A 14,153-nucleotide genomic window follows, 5' to 3' on the forward strand; every position below is an offset into this window, starting at 1 on the left:
AAGATATTCATACAATCTAATTAAAATCAGATCCTAAAATATGCTCACAATCGCTACAATAGGATCTGACATAACCCTATAGAAGGTCACGTCCGCATGACCTTTGGCTTGGAATATTCATGAGAACTATCAGCCAGTCAGATTGCACCATACATATAATGATGGCTATTTAGGCGGTTCCCAGAAATTCGTAAACATTCAGTTGCCGATGATTCATATAAGGACCATATAAAGCTGTAGAAAGTCACCCTGATACATAGGTTGCTTTAAATATGCCCTGTGGATGATGTTATCCCAAGGTCAATTAGACAATGTCAAGGTTACTTTATAAAAGAATTTTAAAAAAGTATGTGATTCTTGTTGAGACTTTAACATTACAATTTAGTAAGCTGAGATGCTTTTACTTGATGCAAATGTTGTTCAATATGACAGAAGAATATATCCTAATATTTGGAGAAGCCCACTGGGAGGAGAGGCAGAAAATTCTTCTAGAGAATGTGACTTTAAGGGTTGGACATAGGAGGTTGCCTGTGACACCTATGATTCTAATCCAAGGTCAGCTGGAGAAAAATATTGAATTCTTGTTGAAGCTGTATCTTTGCAGTGTTTTTTCCCCTCCTTGTCTTTACTGTGATGAAATATCAGATGCTTATTCTTGACTCAAAGGTTGTGACATGACCTTTTTCTCAAGATCATTTATTGAAGGTCATGGTCAAAGTGATTAAAATTTTCTTCTGAAGTGTTACTTTATTGAGCACATAATTTTAAAAATTCATGCAAATAATGGTTTGGGACTTGGCCCATGGGAGCATCAAGACCCATGTAAAAGACTGTTGAGAATATTTGTTGAAGTTTTGAACCTGCCCCTGGTATTAGTGTTACTAATTGTCTGTTATCAACATCATGTAATGTGTCACAAATTATCAAGTTTACGGAATGTTCTCTACAAAAGTTCATTCCCCTGCTGGCTGTTCGCTGCAACTGTGGTAGTTATTAGCTAGGGTATGTAATTGTGCTAGGGTCTGTAATTGCTTGTAACAGATTGTAGAGGCAGAAGTACCTCACACACAGGCTGTATTATACAGTTAAAGCTCATCTGAATGTTTGAAATTGTCAAATTTTGTGAACAACATTCTGTCATCTGCTCAAAAGACTGTTCTATACTTGTATAATGTTTGTAGAAGTAATTGGCAGTCAGTCTGAGGAAGTGATATGTTATTAAATGATTATTGAACCACAAGTTGCTGGTACATTTTGCCACAGATATGAAATAAGTTTTAATGTATAAAGGAAGTTAATCTTTATGTGCACTAAGAGAGATCATTTAAGAAATGAGTTAATAAAAACTTCATCTTAACTACGATGCTTACCTCATTGTTCTACCTCATTAGTTGAAGTTCTCCGATTAAATTTTAGTTTCCTAGTTCATGTCCTTGTTTGTGGTGACCGGTTTTTGTTTCCCTGATTCCAGCTCCGAAGTACTAGTACATAGATCACAGGGTAGAATGATGGAACTCAAACAAATACACAAACTCAACATATTTGCATTGCTATACAATACATGTCAATGCTGTATACCAGGGAATACCCCCACCCCCCTCCCTCCATCTGCCGTCTTATATTCTTATTTTTGCTCAGATGCATTGAAACTGATATCGTAAACTTGCCCAAAACCATGTGTTAATACTTTAGGATAATCAGTTAATTTGAATGTGACATCGTAAATGCAAAAATAATATCGAGGGGTGAAATATTCCAGTATTAGAAGTATATTACCCTGTGTGGTAAAATAGAAATTTTTCTTTTTTGTGAATTAAGGTCTAGTCCCTTGAAATGTCAACCCCGAAGTTTTTTTTTATAGCAAATTAGGACTGTTTTGCAAATTAAACCCAATATGAGGTCTGGCATACGTATTTGTTACACCTTTAGACTTGTTAGATATCTATGGCATCACCTTGTTGCTGTTCCCCGCGTTTATTTCGAAAGGTGTTATTGGATCGGGGACTATTACTTGGGAACTAGGCAAAGGTAGCAATTTAGGCAAAGTCTGGCTTGTAACTCTACATAAACAAAGCTATTTTGATGATAGGCACTGACATAATATGCAAACTCGTCTTAATCAGCTATCAGTGGTGAATTCCTAGGTGAACAGCACTTGAAAAAGTGACTCAGGAAGTTTGCTTTTCTTTACCTTTTTTTTTTTTGTTTCTTGGACTTCCCACATTTACGTAGAATGCTTGCAGTGACGAGAGACACCTAAAGATAATGAGAGAACATTTGAAGTGAACTTTCTGGGACGGTGAACTCCATTTGGTGTGTGATAATGCCACCGGCAGATGACAATCACTCTGTTCTTTTGCCATCGCTGTGTGTTGACTGACAATTAGTGACGTTGGGTGATACCTGCATTTGATTAATTTAAATTGAATATAATTTATGGTGCAAAAAAGTGTTGGAAGTAAACAGCTTATCATTTCGTAAAAAGACAGTAAGCGGTTGAGACCAAGCATGAAACTGTGTGAAGTGTGAACCGAGTGAAGGAGTTTGTAGATTTTATGTCAGAGACCGGCCATCAAACATTTGATTACTTGTTCCGTTGCCATGATGTCATCAATTAATATTGAGTACGAGGATCGCTACCACCGAGGGTGTACGTTAATTTGGGACTCGGGGAGACTTTTGTCAGGCAGTCAGAGGAACGGAAGCAAAAGAAAAGTGTATCTTATTGAAGGGAACTTTTTACAGAAAAGTAGAGTATTATCAAAAATTAAGTATTTTGAATCCAAAGATACTGTCGTGAAGATCTCAAAGAGCGCTAGAAAGGTAAACACAGAGAGTTCTTTTTGTCTAGCTTGGTTTTTCTGGAATATCTTATCAAGCTTTTGAAATTCATGTAATGTACTTGATTTTTAGAAACATTTCATTGCAAGTTTTGTTGGTCAGCGTTATGGAGAAAGTGAAAAAGAAAATTTTTTTTTCCAAAAAATTCTAATTATTTTTTACCTCATTTGTGATAAAATTTGTATTAGTAGCAGAGGGTTATTTTGAGAGTTCACCAACACAGTTGAAAAAAATTCCTCCACAACTAGTAAAATGGGATTTTATCAGCAATTTAGTTGTCAACAGTGGACAGTGATAATTGGAGTCCTTAACACAACCCTCTAGACTGCGAGTTGGTAATTTGTTCATTCAGACAGCCCCTTCTCGAAGGAAATTCGCCTATTATATGTGGTTGTCCTTTATTCCCATTCCTGATCAAATATAAAAAGAATTTTCTTAACCTTGCCTGTTCCTCTGAGTGGGCCAATGACACAACATGTAAACAGTTCATTTATATCCATTACAGATTTTTACAAATTTAACCTCCTGAAAGATCGATATGTATATCCGAATTCCGTGCTAAATTTACTTAAATCGATGTTTTGCTCGGAACAACCTTTCCGTTTTGTAATTAACAATGTGTCAGCCTAATGATGGGTTCTTTTGATTGTCTTTGAAAAATACGCTCAATTTTGGTCAAATCTTGTAAACCCTACATTGGTGCTTATTGGATTAAAAAATTTATATATATGACAGTATAGTCACGGCAACAGTAAATCGCAGGTGTCAGTAAATTGATTGAAAATAGGAATTGGGATGGTCTCTTATCAGTCTGATAACTAAAAACTAAACTTGAAAAATCAAGTCAGAAAACCAGGAAAAATAATGCAATGACATTCATTGAAGGGAGAGACAGTATTTCATAATCGAAGAGAAAACCAATCACCTTTCAATTCTATTTTTGACATGGAAGTACAAGAAGACAAAGGCTTTATGAGTAATTGGTGGAAAGTATAAATGTGACAGATTTAGATTACGTATTGGTGCAGTCGTAACCACAGCGACGGCAACAAATGATGGATGTCACCACACGTGACAACCTTGTGCCGGATTTTTCGCTTGCTAAGACTTTGTTTTTAGATAACATTTATTACAGTATGGTGTTAGAAAAACTACTTCAGACTACAGATGATAGTTTGATGTTGTCAAAACATTTTTATTGAATAGTCAAGTATGTTTGCTGGGTACTTATTAGAAAGTTTGTTTCCAATGGATCCCAGGGTACTTGTTTTGTACATGTATGTGTGTACTTTCATTTCTTGGGTATTTGTGATATACATGTATATGTGTGTACTTTCATTTCCTGGGTACCTGTTTTTACATGTTTGGGTGTACTTTCATTTCCTGGGTACTTGTGATGTACATGTATGTGTGTACTTTCATTTATTGGGTACTTGTGATGTACATGTATGTGTGTACTTTCATTTATTGGGTACTTGTGATGTACATGTTTGTGTGTACTTTTATTTCTTGGGTACTTGTGATGTACATGTATGTGTGTACTTTCATTTCCTGGGTACTTGTGATGTACATGTTTGTGTGTACTTTCATTTCCTGGGTACTTGTGATGTACATGTTTGTGTGTACTTTGAAAAATAATTCCATTGATCTGATCATTGTATCGGAGAGGTTTTGGAAATCTATTTGTCCTGAATAATGAATTGCACATCTGGAATTATGCTTTGCAATGAACATTTATATGTGAAAAGATTGATTGATTGCTTTACATACCGTAGATAATTTTTCACTCATATTGAGACGTCACCAGCTGTAGGTGAAGTACCACAAATTTAGACTTATGTTTAGTGCTCAGGGCCATAGCAGTGAGGCGCCGTTTTTTTAAGGTCATATCTAAAAGACCTGTGATTCTCACTTCTAAATCCCAAGTGTTTGGCAAAGGAGCAATCACTAACTATTTTAATGTCTTAGGTTTGACACAGCCATGGCACGGCTCAATCTCACAACCTCCCAGTTACGAAGCGAACGCTCTGCCATTGAGCTACTGATGAACAGTGATAAGACACAAAGTTAGGGAGAGAGAATTTTTTCGTGGCAGCCTTATTTTACTGTGACAACATATGTACTGACCATGTTTTTGTGACAGGGAGGGGGAAGTGCTGGCCAATCTGGTATTCAAACCTAGGACCCCCTGTTAACTATGCAGGTGTCCTACCAGCTAAACTCCCAGGCCTACATACCAATATCTCTGTTGCATTGTAAATTCATTTGAAAATCATCTAGATGAATACCCCGGTAAACATATTAATGTACTGTAATGATGTATGATAAAAAAAAAATTCCAAAAAACCTGTGGTATTGTCGGGGAAATGAACTGAAAAATTATTTTTAGGTAAAAGACATTTCATCTATGTATTTAAGAAAAAGATATGATAGTAATTTTCACTTTAAAACTGGTAGCATTGTTAGGCAAAGGAAGAACTGATCATTGTTAGAAAGAAAATACAGAATCTCAGCAAATTACTGGTGTAGTATATCTCTCTGGGGATATAAAGTTCTTGACTTGGTCTATTGACCAAGAATAATGTAAAGCCAAGTCTTTCTCCACAGTGCACTTATTTTGAGAATAGCTTGAAAGTATCATCTATACAATTACATACCATACCTTTAGTCTTGTACATTGTCATGTCTGTATAGTCTCGTATATTAGGCTACAATTTTATACACAGGATATTCTTGTACAAGGACATGAAATTGCTCTTAGTTTCCTTTGGAGTCTGCTGTTTTGTTCGAGGGTTTATAGCAAATGTCATTGTTGCTACATGTGATGCTGAAGTCATATGAACAGTATTATCTTAAGTCCACTGTACCTTACCTAGACTACAGAAATTGTAAGCCATTATTATTATTTATCTATTTTCCCGGTAATTCAGTGCCAGACAAGGAACAGGAAAAACACATCTCTGATTTTTATTCATATTTGAGTGGTGTAAAAATTTCCTTAAAATTAATCGTATGTGAAGAGTGCAATACTATGTTGTGAGGCTGTGTCGTTGAGGGTGGATTTCATGTGTTTGGCCTGTATGTCTTCATCAAACGGTAGATCAAAGCTTCTGCAGGTAGTTTGTAGTTCGAATGTTCTAGCTCTTATTTGAAAATCTCATCGGTAGGCCTGTGCTTTCTAGAGAAATTAATTTTTTCTGACTATTTCTTGTACATAATGGTCAGAATGTACCTTTCATACATGTTGTGTATTTGCTTTAGACAAGTGTCGTAAGAATATCATTATATGTTTTCAGCTCCGTATCCAGTTTGATGACAAAGCAGTCTCTACCCATGAATACCAATCGGAGAATTCGGCATTGGCACAGTATTTGGAGGAAAATCCGCACGAAAAGCCTGAGGTGGAGAAGGAGCAGGCGGACATCGAGCAGACGACATTTACTCTAGATATGGATAACTCAGAGTCCAGCGATGATACAGTTGAAACGCCACGAGATTCACCAGCCATGAAATCCAACACTGCCATTGGAACAGGAACAGGTGGGTTGGGTGTTTTTAAAAGAATATCTGACCTTCTCAGTAATGCATAGAAAAGCTCAATGGAATGCCTAATACTTAGTATCAGCGGAATCGCTATTTCTGATACAGACTACGCTGTGTGTATTGATCTGGAGAAAAGGGGTATATTTGATTGGAAATGGCAACCTCAATCATGTTTACATACTAATACCGGAAATAATGAAACATTTGATACAACATTTTCTGATGAGTGTAGTGCTCGTGGATTGACAAACACAGACTTTTTTTAATCTGGATTCCAACTGTTGCCAGCTAGATAATATGATATCAAGCTAAAGAATCCTTTCTTAATTGTTCCTCTATAGAAGTGATCGTTGTTGTATCATATTAATTACAAGCATTGACCTCTTTAATGTTTTAACCATCACCTTGATTTTTTCACCCCAAGTTTGAATAAGATCGTCTTTGTTTAATCATCATAAGTATTTCTTTGTTCTGTGTGTGTACGTCTTAAGTTTTTTTGTTTGAATTACGACTACAGAAGACACTTTAAACTTATTTGTATTGTATTTTTCTGACTTTGTGCTGATAGAAAAAAATTTCTCAAGGGTAATTAGACTTAAAAACCACCATTTCGAACTGAACTCTGAATGCGAAGGTTGCAATGTTGTTGGTGTACAGACATATTGATGAGTCACGCATGTCGATGTAGGTGTTTATGAAGAAAGACGTTACATTTCAGCTGTTGTGTCACTAGGGACAAAGACCCATTATTTACATCAAGTTAATTTATTCCCTTCATTGAGGTTGTTTATATGATGTAATAGGGAAACAAAGGTGCACCCTTATTTTTGAATTACATAATTCTAATAGACTTCCTGAAAACCTTGCCCAGAGGAAGGTTTATTTGTGGAAGAGAAAGTCACATTTTTAAGTTGCGAAATTTTTTTTTTTGTGCAGTATTAAGTTGAAAGTGTGATTAAGCTCCAAGAGAAGCTTTGGAATATTTATTTTCCCACTGTTCAAACAAATTGTATCTTTGATGTTGACTTGGGTGTATAGTAATGTCTGGGTGTATACTTATTGCAATGTTTAATGCACTTTAGTGGCAAGAGATCACATCCCAGATATTATTCACAATCTACCCCAGAAATAACAAATCCATAAACTTGCATGTTTAAGTTTAATTTCATGTGAATATGTAACCCTATAGCAAAGAATCTCTAAAATATATTCCATCTTTATTTGTGAAATGCTGTCAGACTGGGGTTTTTGTGACCGGCCTGTCTTTATTATTGTCACAAGGTCTACTGATTGGTGTACATTTTGGGAATGTTCATGCTCGACAGAGATTAGGGATCATTACACCTGCCTGTTGTAATCAGATTATGAGTTGCCATTGTGTGTGAGTCTATCAAAATCTACCAATCTATCAGACAATGGGAAGTCTGGGTCAGGAGTACAATTAGTTTTACATTTACACATGAGGGACTGGTATGAACATTTGCTACAAACTTTTTTTTTCAAAAATGATGAAAATGAAAACCAAATTTATGTAAAATGAATACAATTTACCATTATGACTTCTCAATTAAGTCCAAAACAATGTGAGAATTTATATAGAGTGGTATTATGAGGGGTAATATATTTAAAATTTTGAAGGTCTTAGAAAATTTACAAGTGAAGTCTTATTTCTAAGGAATTTTATATTTGTACTTATTACAACCAAACTAAGCAAAAAATATATTGCAACCCTTGCATCCTTTTTTTTTCTTTCTTTCTTTTTTTGGTATCAAGTGTCCTTGATTAGCTGTAATTTTGTCACCAAAAATTTTGTTCAGTGAAAATTGCCCCCCCCCCCCCCCCCCCCCCCCCCCCCCCCCGCCCCCCATCTTATATAGTTCAGTAATAACACCAGTATTAATGATTTCAAACATTTTTTACCCTCAAAACAGGCACATGCATGGATATGGAATTTTTGTGATTAAATGATTATTGTGTTGCTAGACATTAACTTTTCCTTGTATATTTCTTTACACTAAAAGCTAAAAGTGGTTATCTAATGTAGTTTTATTACGTTGCTCTTCTTTTTGTACAAAATAATGTTTTTATTAGTCATCAATTTCACAGCTAATGCCCCTTTAAATATGTAGACTTCAGCAAATTTTGTAATTAACATTAACAGTTTCCTCTTCCTTGTTCCTTTAGCTCATTACCACTTTGACATTACTAAAGAAAATAAATTACAGGAGCGAATAATTTTATAGACTCGGCTATAAGTCCAATGATTTTTCACTATTGAAAAACTGCTAAAACATTAATAAGAGTGTCTTTATTTCCGATATGGGGGAGGGGTGGGGGTTAGGATTTTGGTATGCCTGTTTCTTATGTTTGTATGCAAGTTTTACATTGCTCCTAACATTTGAACTATACAAGATGCCTTGACCACAATCAAGGACAGAAAAAAATTTCAAAATGCATTTCATGAAAAAATTTATCGGTGTGACATTCGAATTTATTATATAGCTAATAAATAGTCTATTATAAAATCTAGAGAATGTTGGCGTTCAATATCCTGAGAATTTATTGAACGCTAACTTTGCATTGCGTAAATTGTGTGCGTCCGAAACATTCCGAGTATGAGCTTCAATATTGACCTTACCTTAATGACGTAAACAATTAAGCCAAAAAGGCAGACGACGGTCCTCCGAATCTGACAGAGCTGGTATTTGACATTTTGGTATTCTATATTTTATTGCACTAAAGACTATTATTCATTTTATTTACTTAAACAAAATGTTTTACTGTACATAAATTATGATCTCCCCATTCACAAAATCAGTTTGCTTCATGCATCAATGACGGGTTTAATATTGAATAGTTAAGAAATGCATGCTGATATTGCACTCTTTCACCTTAGATTCCAATATTGATGAATTCTTGTCTATTTTGGAGTATTTTGAGTGAAAGGGGATATAATTTAACAACTAAATACTTTAGCTATATAATAAAAAGGTTATTGAACTTATATTGGTGAATATTGGCACTCGTTGGCTGTCAAAATGCACGATATTCGTGCCAATATTCACCAATATAAGTTCAATAACCCTATGATATTCTCTTCACATCTTCAGATGCTTATTAGGACTAAATCATGCAATGCATGAAATATTTTGATAAAATTTCTTTTCTTTCTGTAGGAGAGCTCAGTAACTACAAATCCAAGATGCAGCAGGATGAATTCCAGTTTGGGATGTCCATGCAAGAACCAGAAATAGCTTCCACATCAGTTCCAGATCCACAGGTCAATCCGGATGACCTTGACATACTCCCCGCTGAGGATGAGAACTCAATAAGTTTCACTGGGACAGGAATATCGGACATGTTATTCTAAATTGTTCATTTGGTAGGGGGAGTCAACCACTGTGGTATCTTCATCATCATGATTCCGATTAATTTTCTCTACATTCAGTCTCTGCAGCGTAGGAGGATCCGGGATCAATAGACTGTAAATGCTAGTGTTCAGACAAGTGTCAGAGTGCAAACGTGTGCTGTGCACAGGATGTGCCAATTTGCCAATACATCAATGCGCTGGTTTTTTGTGGAAGTCCTGTCAAGTCTGCGGCAGTTTGAAATGTAGTTATTTATTGACTGCATTTCTATTAGTGCTTTATCTTAAGTGTGTCTGTCTGATTGTCTGAATAATGATAGTAACCATATGGACATCTCAGCACATTGTAACTGCATGGCATTGTAAATACAAGGTTAAAAAAAACTACCCTGAATATTGGGCAAATAACACAATTCTTTAAGGTAGCCCTGTAACAGATGTTGAGTACATGGATTAATTTTGTCCTGGGAAGCCAAAGGAAAATCATTATAATCTCATTCAAGTTTAACCGCTGTTGTGTTAACAAATTCAGTAAACTTTGAAAGAGAATTTCCATGTTCATATGGAAATTTAGAGCAGGTCTCTACCGATAAAAATGCTAGTTTGCTTTTTTGCTCAAATTAGCCAAGTGTTTGATCAAAGTGTAAATGAGAGCCGCTGTATAATAGCCACATTCCAAAGCTTGTCATCATGAGAATGCTTGATGTAGAAATTGTCCACATATAAATTCTTACATTCTTACCTGCTTTGCATTCCAAATATGTGTATTTTCTGTTCATAGTATGTGCATTTTGAATATTGTTTTATGTATAATCTTGGAATACCCTTGATCAACAGATCTTTTGTTATTTATTATGATATATATATAGAGAGAGAGTATCACATTATTCCATATTGACTTTGTTTATTGATTTTTAAAAATAAAAATTCAGAGAGTAATTTTTACATCTAAGAGCTTTTAAAATGATTTATGCAATAAATATTATTTTGAAATATTTGATGATTATGTGATTTGTATTTATAGAGGGTTTCCGTGTGTACATATTGTAAAACTTTTATATTGTGTGTCAAATTGCATTCATGATTTTGTTTTTGATTTTACTTTGTTCATCAGGTATAATTGTAAACTTTGCATTGATGAAAAGTTTGCATACTGTTCATATATTGAATTTTTTGCACATGCATTTTTCTTTTTCTTTAACAGAAAGAGGAAGAAAGAAATTATGACTATCGATTTTTTTCTTCTCTCAAATTTTCCTTGGCATATGTTTTACTGTTTTGTAAGTGGGCAAATGGTAAATAAGGAATTGAAATTCACCTGGAAAACCAAAGTCTCTAAGGAGAGAGGGGAAAAAAATCAATTTTGATATACCTTTCTGTGTGTTTAAGCATGACATTTCTGACTGTGAAGGTCTCTGGAGATCTACTATGGTAGGCACTTGATGTTCCAGTGTTGTCTTTGTTGAATGCTTTATAGGGCTTGATCATTTTTATGAGAAAATGCACTTTTTAATATTATGATCAAGTATTATGAATTTCATATAGTGAAGATATATTATTAGCTATTGATAAATGCTCTTCATATGCGTTCCATTAACTGACAATGTAAAAAGAAGTAACACTATATATCTGCATAGCCATGACTTTCTTACATTCCTAACAAGAGAAATTACTTATTTTATTACCTGATTTACACTTTAGATTAGTATGTACCAAAGTTTGATTTACTGTGTACATGTATAAACTATTCAGTGCATTAGGAAGGAAATACTTAGTATGATGCACCTGATCCTTGAAAAAGTGGGCATGTCCAATTCCCCCATTACCATCATGGAGTTCTCACTTTTATGGATAATATGCAGGATTGTTGAATATGCAAATTTTAACATCATAACTTAATTTATAGTGTCTATAATACAGATACTCAGATTTCAGATAAATGATATGTATATGAATTAACATTGTAATTGCAAGCTGTAACAGATATATTCTTTGTATGGAAACTCAGTGTACCAAACATTGGCAATCATGTTGTGTGCTTTAAGTATGGATGAGCTTAATAAGTCAGATTGTATTGATCTGATGAATTGATCTTGATAAGTAGGAAGAAATCCATTGTCTAGCTATCCATTTTCCTGTCTCTCGTCTTTAAACAGGATTTTTTTTTACAGGGTTATGTGCCTTGTATTGTCTCTGAACTAGAGTTAGGTCCCTTGATACTGTACTTTAAAAATGCTCTGTTGTGATTGTCTCTGTAAACTTTGTTTGAGCTTCAGATACTCGAGTAAAATGTCTCATTTGTTTGTTGTATGTAGTGAGCGCTCATTTTCAGCAGAGAAATATCCTATGCAACATTTTAGTTTTGAGGAAGTACTTAACAAGTTTAAATGACAGGAAATGTCTGCGGTGTACGAGTAGTATTTTCTGGATGCAATACACAGATGGCTGGATTCTGTTTTGGGTTTTAGCAGGGATGTAGCAGTATACTTGTCTTGGTTAGATCATTAAGATCTTTTGTTTATTCTTTCTCATTTTTCTGTGATTTTTACCAAATATTTGTTATTTCACAATAAAGCTTGCATACATTTTATCATTTTCTGTATCATATATTTTTTTCAATAAAGTCATGTATATGCACAACAGTGCTATAATTTGTTGTTTATATTTTTAAAAAAAAGAATTGTGATTGTTTAGAATAATGAAACGAGCGTACAGACATATTTAGTGTACACATTTTGACATAAGTTTACCTGTATACATGTTGATTTAGATTTTCTAGAATTATCTGTGTCTGTGAGTCAGCAAGCTGCAATAGACACTCAAATGGCCCAGGCTGCTTTCTTGAATGTAATTGGTTAGAATTACATTGTTATGCCAATATGATTGGTTATTTGGCATGCCTATGGTGCTCCTGTAACTATATCGAAATTTTGAGATTTTCACTTATAAAACAAACCAATGAAATGTAATTAATAATAAATATTTTTTAAATCTACAGATAAGATATGCAAAAAGTATTTGAATTAGAAAAAAGATATATTAGACAAATACATTCAAGGGAATGTAGTTTTCTGATTACAATGTTCTCTATGACTACTTTTTAGTTCACCTGAGCCTTCCAAGTGAGCTTTTCTGATCAAAATTTGTCAGTTGTTTGTCGTCAACATAAACTTTTCACATTTTCATCTTCTACTCCAGAACCACTGAGCAAATTTCGACCAAACTTGGCACAAATCATCCTTGGGTGAAGGGCTTTTAAGTTTGTTCAAATGAAGGACCATGCCCCTTCAAAGGGGAGATAATCACAAAAATAGGGTGGGGTCATTTAAAAATCATCTCGAGAACCACTGGGCCAGAAGAGCCAAAATTTACATGAAAGCTTCCTGACATAGTGCAAATTATTAAAACCATGACCCCCAGGAGTAGGTTGGGGGCCACACCCTCTCTCTCTCTCTGGATACTGTTAGTGATTGTTATCACATCAGTGCCGCTATGGTATCCCTCCATGTCGCACGTTCTTTGGCTATATTTTCGGCCTCCTGATACGTTAGGCCCGCAGTTGTAAAGTTTCTTGCCAGCGTGTCTTGCCATCTCTGCCGTTGTCGTCCTTGTTTTCGTCTGCCTCCAACCGATGTAGGGTCCCACTCATACATTCGCTTAGGGAATCTTTCGTCTCCCATCCTCGACATGTGACCAAACCACCTCGGCCGATTCCTCATGAGTAGTGTTGAGGCATATGGTTGATCTGTGAGCTCTCAAATGTCACTGAACATTGCGCCTTCGTTCCCACCATTTGGTCTTCAGAATAATTCTAAGACATCTGGAATCGAAGGCGTCTAGTCGTTGATCATGTTTCCTGGATGTGGCCCATGTCTCAGATGCATACAGCAATGTTGGAATGACAACTGCTCTAAATATTCTCATTTTTATTTTGAGGCTGATCTTTGCTCTCCAAGTGTTGCGCAAGTTCTTAACTGCATTGGCGGCTTTTCCTATACGAATGTTCAGCTCAGTATCGATGGAATTAATTGGTGTTACAGTTGAGCCTAGGTAGTTAAACTTCTCAACTTTATCAATGGTAGACTCCATCTTTCACGCATGCCGATGTTTCACCTATTGGCATAACCTTGGTTTTCTCTGCAGAAACTACAAGGCCAACCTCTTCTGCTCTCCTGAGTCTTGCCAGTGCTGCTGCTGATTTTTCCTCGTCTGGTTCTGTCAGAACCACATCATCAGCAAAGTTGAGGTCTGATAGTTTCCAACCGTCCTCGATTCCCCTGAGTGTACGAACACTCTTCTTCATCTGCAATCCATGACTGTCACAGGACTTTCTTAATACCCAGTCTATGAGAATGCCAAACAGTAGGGGAGACCAAACACAACCTTGCCTCACCCCAGTCTC

The 14,153-nt window shown here is 35.4% G+C and overlaps 1 protein-coding gene across 1 annotated transcript in view; it reads left to right on the forward strand.

The window, feature by feature from the left end:
• LOC125680091 (muscle M-line assembly protein unc-89-like) overlaps positions 1-12,402 on the forward strand; it is a 23,173-nt gene extending 10,771 nt beyond the window's left edge. The window contains exons 2-3 of the mRNA XM_056155192.1: positions 6,138-6,381; positions 9,561-12,402. Coding sequence (XP_056011167.1) covers positions 6,138-6,381; positions 9,561-9,754 — 438 coding nt within the window. The 3' untranslated portion in view covers positions 9,755-12,402. The remainder of the gene's footprint in view (positions 1-6,137; positions 6,382-9,560) is intronic.
• The last annotated feature ends 1,751 nt before the right edge of the window (positions 12,403-14,153 follow it).

Source organism: Ostrea edulis, chromosome 2 (assembly GCF_947568905.1).
Source record: "Ostrea edulis chromosome 2, xbOstEdul1.1, whole genome shotgun sequence".
Lineage (NCBI taxonomy): Eukaryota > Metazoa > Mollusca > Bivalvia > Ostreida > Ostreidae > Ostrea > Ostrea edulis.